The 21,205-nt window shown below is 36.9% G+C and overlaps 4 protein-coding genes across 4 annotated transcripts; 2 read left to right on the plus strand and 2 right to left on the minus strand.

Moving 5' to 3' along the window:
- The first annotated feature begins 1,394 nt into the window (after nt 1–1,394).
- On the plus strand, nt 1,395–9,406 carry LOC147521096 (uncharacterized). The gene is given in 9 exon segments (XM_086590622.1): nt 1,395–2,811; nt 4,104–4,411; nt 4,413–5,455; nt 5,699–5,963; nt 5,965–5,979; nt 6,630–6,737; nt 6,843–7,121; nt 7,892–8,035; nt 8,695–9,406. Coding segments are annotated over 9 exon segments (3,357 nt in total). The 5' UTR covers nt 1,395–1,805; the 3' UTR covers nt 8,884–9,406.
- An 894-nt stretch (nt 9,407–10,300) lies between these two features.
- On the plus strand, nt 10,301–12,236 carry LOC147521097 (uncharacterized). The gene is made up of 5 exons (XM_086558599.1): nt 10,301–10,503; nt 10,652–10,812; nt 10,906–10,951; nt 11,113–11,277; nt 11,793–12,236. The coding sequence occupies exons 1-5, from the start codon at nt 10,494–10,496 to the stop codon at nt 12,074–12,076; spliced, it is 666 nt and encodes a 221-aa protein (XP_086414725.1). The 5' UTR covers nt 10,301–10,493; the 3' UTR covers nt 12,077–12,236.
- Nucleotides 12,237–12,708: 472 nt separating this feature from the next.
- On the minus strand, nt 12,709–16,157 carry LOC147521098 (pentatricopeptide repeat-containing protein At4g33170-like). The gene is given in 2 exon segments (XM_086590712.1): nt 12,709–12,849; nt 13,030–16,157. Coding segments are annotated over 2 exon segments (2,982 nt in total). The 5' UTR covers nt 15,896–16,157; the 3' UTR covers nt 12,709–12,733.
- Nucleotides 16,158–18,158: 2,001 nt separating this feature from the next.
- MYB54 (myb domain protein 54) lies at nt 18,159–20,394 on the minus strand. Its single transcript, XM_086590832.1, has 3 exons — nt 19,818–20,394; nt 18,731–19,147; nt 18,159–18,609 (listed from the first exon to the last, which is right to left on the minus strand). Exons 1-3 carry the CDS (start codon nt 19,930–19,932, stop codon nt 18,431–18,433), a joined length of 711 nt encoding a protein of 236 aa, XP_086446958.1. The 5' UTR covers nt 19,933–20,394; the 3' UTR covers nt 18,159–18,430.
- Between the last annotated feature and the right edge of the window lie 811 nt (nt 20,395–21,205).

Raw genomic sequence — 21,205 nt, forward strand, 5'->3', positions numbered from 1 at the left:
CAACATGACCCGATTCCAAGCCCTAGACCAAAGCCTAAACTTACTTTAAAACTCATGTAATAAACTAACATGATGAAGCTCAAATAGTATCTTTAGTGTCAAATAACTAAGATATTCCGGGCTCAGCTCCCTAAAAGCTTGATTTAGTTTGGGCTAGTTCATATAACATATAAGTCAAGTTTGAGCTTATTGTAGAGCTTGCTTAATAATTATTGAATACTGAAGCTCGTCTAATATGTGGTTTTGGGTAATATGTTCAAACCAAACCATCTCTTCGCGTGCCTATGCGCTACACTTCCTTCATCTGGGAATATAAACCACCTATTAAAACCTTTTGTTTTTTACCCTTAGGTTTTTTTCAATGTGTTGTGGGAAATTGAAAGTTTAGGTGAGGGAAATAAAAAGTGAACACTGAAAATTTTATTAATAAAAAACATAAAAACTAAAGAGTGCATGAAATATCAATTATACGGCTAAGAGTGTATATAAGAATACGGCTAAGAGAATATAAATGAATATGTGTATCATGACATTCATGGAGAGATACATTTGCCTCGATAAAAGAAATGCGATATTTGTTTTGTAATGAATATGCCAAAGCATATTCTAAAATGTTTTAGATTAGAAAATATTTCGGTAAACAAACATTAATTTTGTAACATGGAAAGGTCATAAGTTTCAATTCTCCTCTTTAGGCCGAGTCCAATGGTCTATCACTCTCTATATCTATCCCTCAAAATAACAATGTTATAGGGATAGAAAGTAGGTTTGGGTGAACCAATGGTTTGAACAATCCTACGCAATTTCAACTGGAGCAGTTTGAAACATTTTTTTTTTTCATGCTCACTAAAAAAAAAAAAAAAATCCAAAACATCTAAACTTCAAAATGGCGGTATGAAATTATATTTTTCAGATTCCACACCATTTTTCAAATAAAGCCATTTGGGTTTTTTTACAAACCACACTATTTTTACTCCCAAGAAATACACTCTCTATTCCTCAATAATACTCTCTATACAGAGAGTTATATAGAAATAGGAGGAAAAAACCACCGTCACTCCCTCTGCTTTTGAAGGAATGGGGAGCTATTGCATCCAGTCTTAGACTATAAAAAACGGTGGAATAGCGCGTTTTTTAAATTATCCATACACGATAATGAGTTTAAACTAAGTGAAAATAAATAAGCCAAACCCTAATTTATTTAAATATTCAATTTGCAAAACCATTGTTATAACAACTACTTATTAGAATGTTCTCATGTATAATATTGGAACCTTATAGTTGACTTGATGTTTTATAACAAACTCTTTTTATGCGAGAGACAATTTATTTTAAAAGATAACATCTGTCGTGGACATGTATATATAGGTCTTGTAGGCAAAATCGTCGGACGGCATAAAGATCTCACTTTATTAGAAAATTATTATAATTATTATTATTTAACTGGTTAATTACACACATTTATTTACAAGGGGCAAACGCCAAAAAAACATTAGAAAGCCTCGTTGAGTTAATGTCAATGGAATCTTGTTTCTTACACGAACAAATAGATTCACTCTCTTTTCTTTTACCACAACACAAACATAAAAACTACACCTCATCTTGATCTGTGACTCTCTCATTATTCTTCTCTCTCCTTGTTTTATATATATATATATATATTTTTTCTGTTTCATTAAATATATATTTTTGCCGTCCTTGATCCTCTCCAACGTTCAAAACTAGGGTTTTCAAACCGTCCGTACATAGATCTCTCATCACCTCGGGATTCGTGAAAAATCTGGATTAGGGTTTTTTGATTGATAATGGCACAAAATAATGTTGATGTGATATTGGATTTTCTAAGAAGGAATAGATTTGCTAGAGCTGAAGCTGCTTTACTTGGAGAACTAAGTAATCGACCTGATTTATCCAAAATGTCGAATGATTCACGAAATTTTGAAAAGGAGGATGAGGAAGAAGAGGAGGAGAAAGCAGTTGGGAAACAGAGGAGTAGTGGAGGAAGTGTTTCGAAAGAGCTTATAGTGAAGGAAATAGAGTGTCGAAATGAGAAGAAGTTTGGGTCGGATCTTTACTCGTGGAAAGTTGATTCGAGTAATGGTACTCTTGATTTCACGAACAAGGATAGTGGTGGCAGTGTTACTAGTTGCTTTTCGGAACTCCAGATATTGGAACAAGGTAAAAAACATAGGGGTGTTGGGGATTTGAAGTATAGTGAATCTTCCAAGTCGGGTGAAGAGAAAGTATTGTGGCAGGGAAGTACAAGTAAGACCAATGTTGACCCTAAGTTTGGTGAGAAGAAGGAGGTTGAACAGGAATCGAAGGCGTTTGGTGTTTATTCTAAAGATAACTCGAAAGACAATGCATGGTCTAACATGAAGGAGTCGACTGACCCTTCTTTGGATCCATGGAAAGATTGCTCCGTAAAGACAGTGTTCCCTGCCCCGAAGGAGGATGGAAGTGAAAATAGGAAAGAAGGGAAGAAAAAGGCAGAGAGTAGTGATAATGCAGTAGCAATGAAACAACAGATGGACGAGTTTGGAAAAGCATTGTTCTTTGGGAAGTCTCAAGGGATTTCAGAGCAAAAGAATATTGTGAGCTTTGATACGCCACTTTTGATAGAAAATCACAAGGAAGAGCTACCGAGGCTGCCACCTGTCAAGTTGAAGTCAGAGGACAAATCTGCAAATGTTCACTGGGAAGAAAAGTTTGATCACCATGGCTCTGGACCGAAGCTGAGCAGCTTGGATAATACCTTTTTGATAGGATCATTTCTGGACGTTCCAGTTGGGCAAGAAATTAACTCAGCAGGTTTGTTCCTGATTATGTTATCTCGTATCAGGTTATTTCGCAATTTAATTTGCTAGGGATACCCACTATTGCATTTTTACTGTGAAATCAAAGTGTCTGTTTAATCACAAGTACTTGTCTGTGAAATGCAGGGACTTGTTAACTTCTACTCTATTAGGTTTCTCGTTCACTCATTCAGCTTTCGTGTGTTATATTGATCTGGAATTTCAGTCTGTCTTTTTAAAACATGCTTCTGTGACTGTAAATTGTCTGATACCCTGATCTTGTACCTTAATATAAATTTGCTCACTGTAACCTGTTCTAGGACTTCCTCAACGAACAAAGTACTGAATTGAATCGTACCAATTCTTTACTGGGGGTATTACTCATTTTTGTACTTTGCTGTTTTATTTTCCAATTATTTATTCAATTAAGCGAAAAAAAGAGAATAATTAGCAATGCTGATGACCTTGTTTCTGACCTACATAAAAAATGTTTTTGCGTCAACTTAGACACCAGAAAATGCGTTCATGATTAACTCCTTTAGCAACTTTTGAAATGGGATGCCAAACATTGTTCTTGTATTCTCCAACAGTAGCAACACATACAACTTTTTATTTAAAGGGTCTGGGCCGTGCTCGAAATTAATTGAGTAGATTTCCAGGCATTGCAAGTCAGGGTATTTAAAAGGAAATCACATCTGCAAACATAATAAGCACTGAGCTAAATTGGCTATGAGCTGGACATTACAAAACCTGCTTGCCCCATCTTGACCTCATTTATTACATAATTAAGTAATTAGGATTACTTTAGTGTTTGGGAAATATTTTCAGGGCTTGTTTGAAATGAATAGTCCAACTCAGGAAGTTTGCGTTTGGTTTGTAAGGTTAATTCAACAGTTTTAAACTAAAATTTGAAATGTTACACGATCCTCAACTCTCCAAACTTCGCAGATCCTAGTAGTCAACTTGCCACATAGATCATGATAGGTTTCATTTTCTAAAAGGGTGTAGTTGGATGGCATATTTCATTAGGACTCTACTCTTATTGTTCTCTAGGACGTATTTTATTGTTATGCTACAGTTAGAAACACTTTGTCATTCGACAGGTACATCAATCATACTCTTAAGGAAGTAGAGCATGCCATTGTCTTATGGTTTAAAGTGTTTTGTCCAACTTTTTCTTTTATTTTCTTAGTGTATATTCTTTTGATAGATGAGTATTTTGTTCTCGAGTCGTCCCTCACAATAGCCATTTCTTCTTTTCATTTTATATGGCAAGTTGACATCAATTTGTGGAAATGTTGATTACAGGTGGAAAGAGGACTGTTGGAAATAGTTGGTTATCTGTAAGCCAAGGCATTACTGAGGACACTTCTGATTTGGTTTCTGGTTTTGCAACTGTTGGTGATGGTTTGAGTGAATTGATTGATTATCCAAATGAATACTGGGATTCAGATGAGTATGACGACGATGATGATATTGGCTACATGCGGCAACCTATTGAAGATGAAACTTGGTTTCTTGCTCATGAAATTGATTACCCTAGTGACAATGAAAGGGGAACGGGGCTTGGAAGTGTTCCAGACCAGCAGGACCGAGGTCCGGCCAAAGATGAAGAGCGATGAACAATCGTTTGCTGAGGAGGATTCTTACTTCTCTGGTGAGCAGTATGTTCAGTCAAAAAGTATTGACCAAGTTACTGCTGCAGATTGTCCTACAAGCCATAATATGTCTGAAATGTACCGAAGGAATGATGAAAGTGATTTAATAGCTCAGTATGATGGACAATTGATGGATGAGGAAGAGTTAAACTTGATGCGTGCAGAACCTGTTTGGCAGGGATTTGTTACTCAGCCCAGCGATCTCATTTTGTTGGGGAATGGGAGAGTTTTGAATGAGTATGATAGGCCTCGTCCAGATGATCTGTACATAGATGATGATCAGCATGGCTCAGTCAGATCGATTGGTGTGGGAATCAGCAGCGATGCTGCTGATATTGGCAGTGAAGTACGTGAGAGTTTGGTTGGAGGGAGTAGTGAAGGGGACCTAGAATACTTTCACGATCATGATGTAGGTATTAGTGGCTCTGGACACTCTCAAAATGACACAGAAAAGAGGTATCTTGATAGATTTAACAGGGAAAAAGGGAAGATGGGTACACAGAATTCGGATAAATACATTTTGGGGCCTGAAAAGGCTGGTTTTGTACCAGGAACAAATTATGAAGGTGTGTTTTCTTTCCCACCACCTCGTGGAGCTGGGGATACTCTACAAGCAGACTCTGGTAAGTCTTTGTGGTCAACCAAGCACAATGTGGTGACTGAAGATGAAACAATAGATGATGAAGATGATTTGATAGGGAACGATGATACACTTGCAACATGGAGGCGGAAGAGCAGTGATTCATCTCCAGTTAAGAGCTCTAGGGATGAAACTAATGCCAATGCTGTAAATTCGACAACTCTTTTGAACTATGGATGCATTGAAAGGGAGCATATGAATGAAGTTGAAGATGATAGAGCTAGTGATGCAAGAGAAGATGACCCTGGGACGACTTTAGAAGACGAAGAAGCGGCAGCTGTTCAAGAGCAAGTGAGACAGATAAAGGCTCAGGAAGAGGAATTTGAAACCTTCAATCTTAAGATTGTGCACAGGAAAAACAGGCAGGTTCTTCCTCAAGCTTTGATTGAACCTTTACAGATAGATTTATCATTTATCTATAAAGTATGAGTTGTTCATAATCACTTGGAAGTCTTGTCCACAAAGATATATAAATGCTGTGGTGCTAGTTGCCAATAATATCTTTTCAACCGAGTCACATAATGATAGAGAGTAGGCGACTGTAGTTCTTGTGCTTCCATCTTGATACTCTTTTCCTGAATTATTATTATTATTTTCTATCACAGGACCGGTTTTGAGGAGGATAAAAATTTCCATGTTGTTCTAAATTCGGTTATAGCTGGCCGTTATCATGTCACTGAGTATCTAGGATCAGCTGCTTTCAGCAAGGCCATACAAGCACATGACTTGCACACAGGAATGGATGTTTGCGTCAAAATTATAAAGAACAACAAAGATTTTTTTGATCAAAGCCTCGATGAAATTAAACTTCTTAAGTTTGTCAACAAGAATGATCCTGGTGACAAGTACCATCTTCTGAGATTGTATGATTTTCTTCTACTACCGGGTAATTTTTTGAGCTTTCCACTCAAGCTTTTGTATGATGTTATTCATAAAAAAGGAAAAGGAAATATTATAAATAGATGCAGGGGTTAAATATATCAAGTTGCACCAGTCAAAAGACCTTTTGGTTGTAATTCCAAAAAAATAAAATTATGTGTTTTAATCTTGATTTTGGTATGTGCCTCGACCTAGATTTTGTGGTATGTGCCTTGACTTAGGTAAGCCAGTAGTAGCCACATCCGCATGTGTGATTTTTTCACTTCTCTTTATATGTGCAAGACATTTGGTAAATCTGAATCGATGGATCTTGATTTGAGTAAAAAAATTTCTTTATAAAACCCTCAGGTTAAAATTGTTGACCACACTGCAAATGGTACAGTCATTATAATTGCAGCCTTCCAGTTTTGAGGCGGCCTGCTTTATCTCTTGCATGTACAGAAAAATTCATAGTATTTGTAAGCATTCCTTCAATCAATCTTTATAGTAGTTAACATGCTGGTGTATTGTGGTGAGCTTGTTTCCTGGTGACTTTCATGGGCTCCCTCTAGTCCCTTTATCTCCGATGGGTATAGTCAGACTTGACAATCTCACACTGCAAATGATCATTATAATTAAGTTAGCATGTTTTGATTGCTGACCCTTTCACATATACAGGAGCATTTGTTGATTGTATGTGAACTTCTCAAGGCAAACTTATATGAATTTCACAAATTCAATCGAGAATCTGGAGGAGAGGTTTACTTTACGATGCCCAGGTTACAGGTTTGTTGGCATACAATATAGTTGAATGCTCATCTGCATTACTTTTCAGTTTTTAATTTATTTTATTATGTTATTCAGCGCTAATCTTGGATTCTATTGATGCAGTCAATTACTATTCAGTGTTTGGAGTCACTTCAGTTTTTGCATGGTCTTGGCCTTATACATTGTGATTTGAAACCTGAGAATATTTTGGTGAAGAGTTACAGTAGGTGTGAGGTGAAGGTCATTGACCTTGGGAGTAGTTGCTTTCAGACAGATCATCTTTGCTCGTATGTTCAGTCTAGGTCCTATCGAGCCCCGGAGGTTATTTTGGGACTTCCTTATGACAAAAAGATAGACATCTGGTCACTTGGCTGCATCTTGGCGGAACTTTGTACTGGAAATGTAAGTTCAATCAATCAGTGACCCTTCTTGTTCTCATCAACAAACATTACTGGAGGTTTTACGCCGGTTCCTATTGATAATAATTTTTGGATAAAGTTTTGGATATTTATTATTGTTGAAGCTATCATAGTAATATTTTAATTTTTTGTTTTTTTGCTTGGTTAGTAATATTTTAATTATTTGGTTTTGTCTTTGTTCTTTCTGACGGATAGATTGTGTGAATTAGTCTAATCCGAAATTGACTACCTTTTGTTATTCCCAAGTGTTGCTTGGTCTTTTTAATCTTGCGTACAAATGTACAATGCATGCTTTTGCTGAACGAAAGGGTTCCTTGTTGGGCTGAGTGACTGACATCCTAATGTCCAAGCAGTTCACGAGGGCACTTTTATTTGGTAGCTGGCTATAATGCCGGTTACCTTACCTTATGGATTGTCATGCACTTGGATGGTTTTCTGTTGTCTGTAATAAACTTTTGTTTAACTAGAGGATTATTTCACAAAAAGCATATTCGTATGAGAATCTTGTAATTGAAATCCTCTAGTAAAAGGACTTTTTTGTGCGGTCATACTTGTTTTGTTATTTATATCCATTTAGGACATGAAGGATTTAGAAGTTTCAAAATGTTAGTAATGCATCTTGTGAACAGTATTGTTAGTCTTGTGCTGGGCAATGCTTATTTTGAATGGTGTAATTTACTTGCCAGTTGGTCCAAGGAGTTTATATTGGTGATTGCTAAACTAGGGTTTTGAATTTAAACTTTTTTAAATCAGGTTCTCTTCCAAAATGACTCTCCTGCAACTCTACTGGCACGTGTGATTGGAATCATAGGTCCCATTGACCAAGGTATGCTTGCCAAGGGACGAGATACATACAAATACTTCACCAAAAACCACATGCTTTATGAAAGAAATCAGGTAATTGTTCGGTTGCAATTTGTACTGTTGTTTTCCTTTGAAGTTTTAGAATTTAGTCAGCTAGCTAGGTTGTCCAATGGTCATCTGCATAAATCTCCTCTCTTTTTAATTACTCTGTCTAATGGTCACTGTTCCATCTGTTGGAAAGTTCAAAGAAAGGAATTTTTAGAAGAATTGGCAGTTTTTCATGAAGCATATCTGCATATAATGAATTCAGAAATAATTCTCGATATCTGGAGACTTAATATTAAAGATGCATTTAGCATCTCATACTGGTGCTACTGCAACTAAAAGATGCATGCAATGCTATGCATTCCAAAGACGAACATGACTATGGTACAGGTTGTAGCTGAAAAGTAATCAAACAAAATATTTGTTACCTAATTGGAAAAGTTGATCTATTTAGCTGGACACATCCATCCAGAAGAGCGCTATGTTTTTCGTTTTGTTAGAGTGGTTTTGCTGTGTGCCTTCGATTCCCATATGCATTTGAGAATTTGAGTGCAGCTTGTTTTGTTTCTTTTGAATCAGTTGTGATTTGTCTCCACATATCATGTTTCCCTCCATTTATATTCACGTGGTTGCTTCAGTTATGAAAGTAAAGTATTCTACTTGGGTGCGATTTATTTATTCTTGTGCGTATTTCCTACTCTCTGCAGGATACGAACAGGCTGGAATACCTGATACCCAAGAAATCGTCCCTGCGGCATCGGCTGCCTATGGGTGACCAAGGTTTTGTTGACTTTGTTGCGCATCTCCTTGAAATAAATCCGAAGAAGCGTCCAACTGCATCAGAAGCCCTGAAGCACCCTTGGCTCTCTTATCCTTACGAACCAATCTCATCATGAGCCATTATTCAGAATTACTCTGGAGGATATGACTTGCCACCATTGCCCCTATCCTGAAGCGCGGATGGTAATTTGGTGACAAGGGGGGGGAAAAAATTGGCCGCCAAGGACTGTCGGAAATTGGAATCGAGGGACAATTGCCAGCAGTGTGGCTTGTCTTTTCACACATGTTGCGTTTACGTGGAAATGTGTACTTGCTCTTGTTGATGGTCTCCGCGTGTTAATTATTGAGTTGTGTCACAACTTGCTGTACCTTAAAATGTAATTTTGAATGAACCATTGTAGGGTTCATCTAGCTGCTCTTTGGGAAAGGAGTCCAGTCCTAATCCTCTTGTATATGATGTGATTACTTAATTAGTTGACTTTGCTTCATGCAATTGCTGCTTATTGGAACATTTTGTTGATTTTGGACGGAGATTTGGCGGTGAAGAGAATGCAGGCTCTGATAATATGTTCCTACTCCTTGTACTCTGTTTTGCCTTAGAAAGAACATGCAAGCAATGAATTCTTTTTTGATTTTTAATTTTAGTGTTTTGGCTTTCTCAAACAGTTTGTCAAGGTCATTCTATTTTGCCATTTCCAATATAGCTCGTGTAGTTGCTTTGATTAAGCCTAAATTTCTGTAATGGGATGGCCAGACAGTATTTACCAATCTTTTTCGATAGCTTCATCACATTGAACAACTTGTGCATTGTGAAATTGCCCCCCGACATCTGCTGCTTGCTGTCCTAAACATATTTATTCACTGTCATTTTTTTCAGAGCTGCAAATTGATAAACACAAACTCAAAGGAAAAAACACTTTTCAGTTCACAGTTTTAGCACTGCCAGCCAAATGCAGTTAAGTAGACTAAGTATTCAAGGAAAAATGGATCTTACAGATAAAAGTGGTCTCACTCTCATAAGGAAAGAAATCAAATGATGTAGTACATGTGGTCCTAACTACTAACCTAAAGCAGCATGAGCAATCAGGCATGCCCACAGAGCACTCAGATTATGAATTTAGAAGATTTGGACCCCCACTATTATGATGTGGAAAATGTGAAAAAAGTTGTAACAGTCTATTACCAAAATCCAACCCACCTGCTAAAGTAAATCAATCAAACATTCACAACACAATCTCAAATTTGAATTTTGTCGGCTGCAGTAGTGATCCAATGTGTTCTACCGTTCTATAACAGGGGAGAGTACATACATGTCAAGTTTTCATTGGTCGTTACGGAGCACAGAATTCCTTTTCACTCATTGGGTGAATGCCACGTGGCCTTTTTCTGCTGACCTGATCATGACATAATGAACAATCATGGGGTCAACAATTATTTGGTCCCCCGCACACCACACACCAGCTAAAAAAAGTATATACACGAATCCCGAGAAAGTTTCTTTCTTCCCGTTCCGTTGACTGGCGAATTTCTTTTGTTGTCTTTATACTTTTTAAAGAAAATCTCTTACTTACATACATGTGTTGCTTCTATGTCAATTTTGTGTGCATTTTCATGTGACAGTGGACATGGCATTTGATAGCAGTCTACATACCCCTTCCCCATACTCTCCAACTCTAGCTTGGGGGAGGAGCTTTATAATAACTTTGGAGGAATTTTTAATGCAGATATGTCAACGGGTATGGCCATATTAAAAATTCTCACTTCCACTGTAATACTGTATAGTGTATGTCCATATATCTGGTTTTATGCTGTCAAGTAACTCCTAGTATGTGCAAGTGCAACCAGTAGAGTTCTTATTACATTACATTGATTTTTTATCACCAGTTATGGAGACAACCCAGCCTTTTTACTCGCCTATGGACAAGTGCAATTTCTCGACGGGTTATTTAGAAGACGCTTTGGTGGAGTGGAATAACCGATGCAAGCGCCGGCGGTTGTTATATGATGATCATGACCATACCACCACCTCAGAAGGCATTTTACAGGTATTTAATGTTTAAGCTACCAAGTCTTTGCAGATCAAGATGTGTTGTATAATTGGATTGTTGCCTGAAAAATATGGTTCGTTTCCTTGACAGAATTTGAACTGCTTCAGTGATATAACTAATACAAGTAGAATGCAAGGTAAATCTGAGAATTCTATATATAACTATTTAGATTACCTTTACAGTATTAGGTGCAATTAGCATGCAGTGTGAAGATCTTGATTTAATTTGCATGAAGCCCTTCAAGCTTACTCTCTTCTTACATAGTTATATGCTTTTTTTAATTTTGTTGTGATACAGACGAGGATTTACACTTTTCCTTGGGCAGCATAAGCAGTGGAGAGAAAAGAGCACCTGAAGAAGCAACATCAGCCTCTGATACAGATAATTCTTCATCTTCAAGTTACATGGACATAAACAAGACTAGTAACACCCTGATTGCGAGAGATCCTCCTTATTCTTCCGGTATTTTTCTTTACCGTCATATTTAATTTCGAAGCAATGTTCACCAAGTCAACTCGATAGAGTTTGAGGGAATTCAGTAAACTGATCGATTATCTAATAACTAGATAACTGCTAAGTAGTTAGGGTTTGGTACAGGGGAAAAAAGGAGGGAGAGGCAGAGAGAGATAGGTGAGGACAGAGAGACAGAAACCAACCAACTTTGTTTTTGTACGCATACCCTCTTTTGCCAAGATCGTTTGCTCTGCTCACTTGATTAAGTAGTAAGATACTATGAGGGTATAGGGGTAGCACACTTTCTTATATGGTATGTACAAGTGCGACTTTGAAATGAAGAAACGACGCTAATAAAGTACCATTACTTTTATCACCTAATCATCGATGAAGAAATTTAGTCACAGACTCCAGTTTAAACACCAATGCTATTATTTCCAGTTAATTTGAGGATTAGTTTTGTGACATATATAATTGATTTTTTGTGTATAGAATTAACTTGAAAATTGGTGTTAACTATACAGCTTGTGATCTCCGGGCTAGTCGAAGGAAGTTTGCAAAGGGGGTGGTTTACCCATTTGCAGTTGTGAAGCCTGGAGGTTTTGAGGGGGATGTGACCCTAAATGATATAAACGAGAGGATACTTATGCCTCCCACTAGACCTGTCAAGCACCCAGTTGGGGATTTCGCTTCTCGTCCAAGTATTTCGCCCGATGGACCTGGCCTTTCTGGTAAAGATGTGGTATCCTTCATCAGAATCCAGACTCAAGGAAGAGGTACAATCACAATTGTCAGGACCAGAGGTTGAAATGTCAGGGAAACAACTTTGTTTGTGTTTGTAATTTGTATAGATAGATGTAATCTAAAAAGTTGGCGGTGAATACTTTTCTTGTTATGTACAAATGTTTTTTCTTTCTTTTTCTGAAACAAGCGTTGTGAGGAGTTGAGGACTATATTTTTTTTTCTTCTGGTGGAGTTCAGTGCATTGGTTAGATCTCCCATTCCACTGCAGAGCAAGTTGACGCAACGGCAAATTCTCATGGACTAAAAAGTCTACTCTATTAGAGAAGTTCATATGTTTTTTCTTAACCTTTTTTTGTTTTGATTATATTTGAATGAGACATCAAGCTAGACCAAATCACCACTATCCAAGAATTTAGCCAGATCATGGCACCATGAGGAGGTAGTTGAAGACTTGGAGTTGTACAAGTCAACACCATTGACAAATCACTCTCACATTTCGACTTTCAAAGTTTAAAAAATTGGATCGCAACACAGTGAACCCACAACCCACTAGGCATACCTACAGGAGAGTATGTGTACGTGGAGAATATATAGAACCTAAGATAATTCACCCAAATGAATGGTAAGGAACACAAAATGATTGTCTTATAGACCCTATCAAGTCATTGGAATGGATTTGCCAGTACAGATAACTACTCAGTGCAAAAGTATCTGTATAACATTACCAGTAATCACCACATGAACATGTTCCCTTCTTAAAGCAATGGAATCGATTTGCATCCCTCACTACTATTTCACGTTCGACAGTCCTCGATATATATTTGATTGCATTATGACTATGGAAACACAATCTACAGCTCATGCTACTGGTGAAGAATAGATACAGCTCATGCTTCATTGTGTATCAAATCCTATAATATCTTTCCTTAGTTAGGATATTCTACACCTAGAATATTCTGGTGAAGATCTTCTGTACATACACATTGAGTATTTTCAGTTCATTGAAATTATAATGACAATCCCCACAAACACGAAGGTTTTTTATTACTCTTATTGTTGTGGATGGAGGAGTACTTATTAGCCCATAAGCTTTTGCAAGTTTCTCACTGTGGTAATACAGAGCACGTTCTTTATCCTCGTTCTCCACATCATGCAACAAGAAATCTGTATCAGGAACATATCATTCCTCGACCTTACTGATTACTGCAGCCGCCTGGGGATGGGAGTTATCATCCACCACAAACAAATGTACTTTGTTCTTTACATCAATCCAGCTATACCCAGTGTCTTTCTTCACATTCCTTGTCTTCATCATCTTCCTAGCATCAGCAACCTGGTTCCATTGGTTGGCAGCAGCATATATATTTGACATAAGTACATAAGCAGAAGAGTCTAATGGATCAAGAGCCAAGAGCTGACTGGCTATGCGTTTTCCTACTTCAGCATTTTTTTGAACCCAACAAGCACCAAGTAGAGCTCTATACATTGAAGCCGAAGGGGCAAAAGGCATATTCGAGATCAACTTTTCTGCATTCTCGAGAAGTCCTGCACGGGCAAGCACATCAACAAGGCAAGAATAATGCTCGATCTCTGGCTCAATACCGTAATCTTTATACATTGAGTCGAAGTGCCCATAAGCTTCAGAAACTAATCCCGAGTAGCTACAAGCAGAGAGTATGCCTATAAAACTGATTTTATCAGGTATAACACCTTGAATCCTCATCTCTCTGAAAAGATTTAGAGCTTCTTCACCATTTCCATGCTGTGCTAGACCCACCATCATGGCATTCCATAGGGCAATATTGGTCACATTCATTCTCTTAAACAACGTGTATGATTCAGATATGCTCCCACACTTTGCATACATGTCTATAAGTGAAGTTCCAACAAAAGGATCTGAGAGGCACTCCAACTTTATCACATTTGCATGGATTTGCTTCCCTTGTTCAAATGCTGTTAGACATGAACAGGCTTTGATCAGGGTTGCAAAAGTGTACTCGTCAGGTAGGATTCCTGAGTGTCTCATCTGATGGTAGAGCCAGAGAGCATGGTCTACATCTCCATTCTCCACACATCCAGAGATCATGGCTGTCCAGGCAACATCATCAGGCTCACAAATACCATCAAAAACCAGAGATGCGCCTTTCATATCACCACATTTTACGTACATGCCTAAAATTCCACTACTTACACATAAATCAGAATCAAATCCAAGCTTGATCACATGAGCTTGAATTTGTTTACCCTGTTCCAACACAACTGAAGAACCACAGGCATTAATTGCTGTTGCCAATGTGAACTGGTCTGACTTCTTACCATCCTTGTGTATCAAAGAGAATAAACTTAATGCCTTACTACTATCTTGATTATTTATGTACCCTGCCATCATTGCATTACACGATCCTAAATCAAACCCCTCCCTTATCTTGTAAACAAGCTCTGCTTCTTCCATTCTTCCACTCTTACCATAAACATCAATAAGTGCTGTTGAGACAAATACATCACCTATGCAACCCAATTTAACTGCATGAACATGAACTTGTCGACCTAAGTAGAACCCATGGGGAACAGATGAACAAGCCCGTAAAACACTAGCCAACGTAAATTGATCGGGTCTTAGGCCTTCGCATAATAGGTCCAAGAATAAATTTAGTGATTCTTTCCCCAAACCACCTTGCACACAACTAGATATCATTGAGTTCCAAGAAATCAAATCTAACTCTTCCATTTCGCTAAAAATTGCTAGTGCATAATTCAAGCACCCCATCTTTGCATACATGTTAATAAGACTATTTGCAATAGAAATATCAAAATCAAAACCAGATTTCACCACCCTACATTGAATTTGTTGTCCAACTTTCAAATCATTGGTACCCATTGCTGAACTAAGAGCGATGACAAATGTCACCTTATCACATTCTACATTTGATCTTGTCATCTCCAAAAAGCATTCAAGAGCAGCTCGATTTTCACCAGCATTGACGTACTCAGACATTGTTTTATTCCACTTAAATACATCCCTAACATCATTTAACAAACTCACTTTGACCGCATAAGCACGAACCTGATCAATACTCTTACTTAATTCCTCAGACACAACTCCTTTAGATAACTCACGAAGAACACAATTCACACTAATATCATCCGGACGAAGACCACTACTATGAAACTCTGAAAACAACCTAAAAACTTCAGTATCATAAGCACCCGACTGCACGTACGCCTTAAGCATCACATTCCACATAACAACATCTTTTTCAGGCATCTCGTCAAACAACCGCCTCGCCTCTTCAACCCATCCTACTTTCGTGTAAATATTAACTAAAATCCCCGATATAAACACATCAAAGTCCAACCCAACTTTAGCAGCGTAACAATGTATAGCTTCAGATATTGAAATACATCCCGAAAACAAAGCCATCTTAAGAACAGGTGCTAACGTAAGCCGAGTAGGCGAAAGTTCTTCACACCTTCTTAAACCTCGAAACAAACAAAACCCATCAAATATTTTACTATCATCAGTTTCAGCAGAAACAGCATACCCAGCAAGAATTGAGTTCCACGTCACAAGGTCTCTGTTAGGACTTTGGTCGAACAGTTTTCGAGCGTAATCTAAAACCCCACACTTGGAATACATGTTTATAAGATTGTTTGTTAGAAAACGATTTGAGTAGTCCCCAAATCTTATGATTCGAGCGTGTGTGCATTTTCCAAGAGGTAAGTTTCGTTGGGTGATGGAGTTTTGAAGTATAGGGAACCAAGGTGAGAAAGATGAAGAGGGTGATGAAGGACCAGGGTTTTGTTGGAGTGAGAGAGTTGTGTAACGGGAGCAGAGAAGTGAGCGAATGTTTAGTGAGCGGTAATGCTGTTTTTGCATTTGCATTTTTAGGGAACATGTTTTTTCCCTCCTATCAATCTAACCTTAGGTTTTTTCCCTCGGAATTTCGAAATTGTTGCGCAATTACACTTATACCCTCAGGCAACAATTGGACTTTGTACGGGTTATAGACCCTTACCTGCATTAAAATCTTTGAAATATCATACCTCTTACATCATGACAGATAGGGGGGTTTTCTATCTAGAGGTGTTATGTTACAAAAGAAATTTTCATCCACTGTGTTCGGAGCAGATAAATGTGCCACAAGAGGAGCAACTTTAGCGAATGCCAGCAACAATAGTGGCCTCACAGACCAGATTTCCACATAGTATAGTATGGAGAACCAACACTTCACCTACTATAGATTTATTGCTTAAATCGTTGTAATGTTGGAGGGGCTATAAGAGATATAACTGTATCTTTTTCTTTTTGCTATATACACAATTATCTTTTAGCAAAAAAAAAAAAAAAGAGGTTTGCCAAATAGTCTACACTTCTATTGACCTCTCTATACAAATGACAAAAAGGAACATCCTGCAAGGATTCTCATGCTATGTTTCTACCAAGTTTCTACAATACCAAGGGGTTGTTTCTGCTTCTTTAAGAATCTTCACTGCTCCCTGAACATCCTTAAATACAATATATAAAGATATAAAAACCTCATTCATCAATAAGCCAAGCCAAGGGAATGAGGGAACCTTTCTACTATTTGGAAAGTATATATTCCATACTTAATTAAATATATACAGTATATATATATGTAATTTATGCTTCTTACATTTCCTTGGTATGATCATTAGCATTTGTTGCTGAACTATATATATTTATATATATCCATGTCTGCAGAATGTTCTACTAAATACACAATGACTAAACCATAATAATTTCACATTGTTGTTACCAGAATCAATCTTGACTTGAAAGGTACGTGCAGAATCCTTTTAGAACTTCCACTCTTGAATGTAAGTACGAACAAGTCTTCAGACTAATAATTATTTAGTGAAATAAAAGTGTGGACAAAAACAATAGCGATCGATAGGAGAACTTTTAAAGCCGCCTTTGTACATACATATATACCAAATACGTCTCGAAGGCATAGGTGTGTGATGCTGATAACTCAACAAGAAACTGTTCGAGTATATAGTTCTAAAGCGACATCTTCAGTTGATGTCATAACAGTCCATCTAGTGAGAAAAAAAATTTGGCCGTTTAGAAAGTAAGAATATCATGGTCAGTTAAAATCAACAGTTGATTCAATGATGAAAAAAATCCAATTAAGGGTTGCAGTTTATTCATATTGATATGGTCTGTGAAACAATCGAGCTAAATCGATCGACATAGGTGGTTATAGGTCTTTTCAAGAAGTCGTAGCTTCATCGCCATAAGTTATGTCAGCACCGCATTTATCTTCAGTGATATGATGTTTGGTGTACTTTTCTAGAAGGGGAGAGCATTTACTCGCTAATGGCGGTTTCAATTAAGTAAAAGACCATTTGATTACCAACATATCTTCAACATCACTCAGTAGCTTTATTTTTTATGTCGTTTTCTAACCTGAACTCAATCTTGAGGTTCCAATATGTAGACAGGTATGGAGAATATATTATTTACAAAAAAGAGGTGTTCCTCTTTCAGTTTTGAGTTTGATAAGCAGCCTAGTTGGAAGATCACTAACAGGAATATGTCACTGATAGCGAGAGCACAACTAAAATCTGTATTACCTTAGCTTACTGGCAAGAGTCAAATATATGTTCTCAACACTTAACAACCCAAGTGCAAAGTATACTTAATTTCAATTTGGAAAATGAAACAAAGAAGGTAAAAATAGCAAACAATTAATAATAATACATAATACAATGCCCGCTTTAGCTAAAATAAAATTCAAAATAAAAATAAAATAGTTTGAGATAATTGATTTATATAAAACCTCACATTTTGCCTGCACAGTGATAAGGAGTGAATTCATCAGTAGAAAATACTGCTGGCTACGCTACATGGAAGCCACAGGTAGCTAGGGTGCACGGACTAATCTTCTTCTTGCAAATTAAAGAATATATTGTTTTGAGTTTTGAACTTTCAGGATTCCTACAATTTTGGGAGGCATTGCGTGTAGCTATTTGATAAAAAGGATGAGACGAGTAAACTTGAAGATTTTGCATTTAGACGATTATCCTTTCATATGCGCAGTGCTAAGTGCTACTGCAGTCGTAGAGTTTTCACACTAAACTTGAAGGCAAGAATTACTGTTGGTCACACTAAACAAAAATAATTCACAGGAGCAAATATTATATAACAACTGCATGTCTTGTCTCTTTTTGATTCATGCATGTTTTGGGACAATATTGAAGTCGTTTCTCCATTACTAGGTATAGTTTTCTCAGATACTGCAAAACTCCTTTAACATATTACATAAATATTATAGTTCTCTTGCATTTGAAAAACTACACCTACTAGGAGATTCAACAAGTTAGAGTATCTGAAATTTGTATATAGTGTCCTTACGGCGGGGTAATAAGTCAAGTTTCTGGGCACCAACTCTGATCAAGAGCTTCCTATAGATAAAAAATCTATAAACGGGTTGCCAGCCTCGTCCTTCATTTGCTTTCTGGTCTCCTGTTCTACTTCTTCCTCTTCATTCCTCGCATGATTTATCACTTCGCTTCGATTAGAGTCAGTGTTTACTTGTAGAAAGTCGTAAAACTCGACTGGGTCATTTTTATCTGCAATTTCAATATGAAAAATGAATAAGAAAAAAATCTGGTAATTAAACATGGAAGCAATATTATTACAGTGAGAAAGAACAGCAAATGAGGTGAATCAGGTGATACTAATTATCCTCACCTATAGCTGGACTGTAGTTAGGTACTGGAGAGTATATGTTCTTGAGATTGGCATGATGATTATAGATAATAGGATCAGAACATCTTTCATAGTACTCCCGAATAGAAGAGTGGTTCCTATGTTCAATCTTCATTCCCATCTCATGTTTTGAGACTGACTTTCTACCACTAATTAAGCTTTGGGCAGCTCTTTTGGCGTAAAACCTTGACCTCTCCCTACACCTCCGCGCCATTATCACATGCCAATGATTCTTTACTGCGTTATCTGTGCGTCCAGGGAAAAGCCGAGCGATAATTGACCATCTATTTCCATGGATACGATGAGATGCTAAAAGTCGTTCCTCTTCCTCCTCGGTAAAAGGGTTTCGGTTGATTCTGGGATCCAACTGATTAAACCATCTCAACCTACAGCTTTTTCCTGAATAATATCATTGAATGACAAATTAGTTAACACCAACTTAGAAAGAATGGACCCTGTCGTGTAACACACTAACACACATGCTTGACATGTTGTATGAGTTTAGACTTTAGAGTATGTTTGGATATGGCCGGACTAGAACTTAATTAACCCTAATAGTAACCTAAACCAATTGGTGTATTTGAACAAATTAGATTATCGTTTCTTACCTGCTTGTGCTTTAGACCATAAGTTCATTTTCAATGGAGAAAGAGTATCTATGTTGAATCCCTAGCTAACCTAGTTACAAGAAGTAACAAATATTTGAGATGAAATTTTTTGTGTGTTTCATTCACCCATTTACTAATTGAATTGGAAGATTTGATCTACCAAAGTTTTTCTTGTAAGATGCATGAAAAATAAAAATTCTCTAATCCGCTTAATGACTAATCGGATGAAAAAGAGCTAAAGAATTGAAGTAGATCAACATCTCTGATATTTAGTTACTGTTAAAGAGCCTTAAAAAGGGTGATATTTCAAATGAAGTATGCAACACATACATAATTCACCAGTACTGACCTCTAATCCAACCTGATTATTAGGTTTAGCCTCCAAAAGAGAAAAAACAAATAAATTAAAAGATCTAATCTTAACACAACTAGGGTTTACAAAGTATATTTTGGATAATCACCTGATCTTCCATGGAGTTTTTCGGCGATAGCATTCCAGTTATGAGGGCCATACATCTCTACTAATTCCCTCAGTTTCTCATCCTCGGCGGGTCTCCAGTGGCCTCTGGTGCACATGATCTACTTCCTTCCTACCTAACTTCTGACTAACTTCACCCAGTAAGCCAATAAAATGAACCTCAACGGCAAAAAAGTTCAATCTAAAAGATGATCAAGCAAGAGAGACATAAATAGTTTAAGTGTCCCCTAAAGAAGAAAAAGAGATGGCCGTTTTAAGGTTTGATAGTTTGTTGAAGTTACAAAGTATAGATTTATTAGGTAAACAAAACGAGGAGAAAGAGAAAGAAACTCCCAACAGAATATATGGTGAAGAAGAGAAGTATTTCAGTTAGAGAGAAGGAGAGTTTGGAAAGACCTTTACCAGCGATTGATGCAAACGTTTAGGCTAACAAAAAGACCTGTTATTATGAATTAAAAAAGAGAGTATGTCTCTGTATGTATGTATGTAAAGGGGGAGAGGTTGCTTGTTGGTGTAAAATTTTGTTCTGCTTTCAACATCTTCCCTAGTTTCTAACCTACAACGTCTACTTACAACCCACCTCATCTTACTTATTTTTCTAATAAAACCCTAAAAAGGTCACTAATGTATTTGCACTTCAGTTATATATATAAAAAAATTAACCCTAAAAGTGATATTTTAGTTTTTTTGTAGTTCTGTTAGTCCACTTAATTACTTTCTCTATTTTTTTCTTTAATTTATTCACACTCCAATCCATTTGTCAATTTTCGCAAGGCGTTAACTAAATAGACATATTAAGGCAGATACAATGTTAGCTAGTCGCCTAGTCCCATTCAAGATATAACATTGCTTTGAATCGAACATCCAACTACTCTAAATAAAGTCTAAAGGCGCATGTTCAGTAAGAATTATCGATCTCGAATTACTGGATACAAAAAAGTCGCAAATGACCTCTTGAAAGGGAGTGATGAAAGTTTTTGAATGATTAAATTTTCATAAACATCCATCTTAATTAATAACCGGTTTGGTAATTTAACTACCCCTATAGCTTGCCTCGTTTCGTTATAATGTTAATTACCGACCAACCGGGGAGTCTCCTTTCTTTACATCATCACTTAAAATGACAGAAAATTTAGGGGAAAATATCTTACATTTTTGTTTCATATTATTATTATTTTTTGCTTAAAGGTAATTGTATTGTCAAAATAATAGTGTTACAAAAGAAGTTGTGATGTACATAGAAATGCAAGGTATGTTAGAACATACACAAGCCCAAAAAAATCATCAAGGGATAAATTTTTTTTGTTTCATCTATGTTGCACGTGTATAATTCATATCACACGATTTAATTATCCAAGTAAAAAAATGTGA

The sequence above is a fragment of the Coptis chinensis genome, chromosome 1, assembly GCF_015680905.1.
Source record: "Coptis chinensis isolate HL-2020 chromosome 1, ASM1568090v1, whole genome shotgun sequence".
Lineage (NCBI taxonomy): Eukaryota > Viridiplantae > Streptophyta > Magnoliopsida > Ranunculales > Ranunculaceae > Coptis > Coptis chinensis.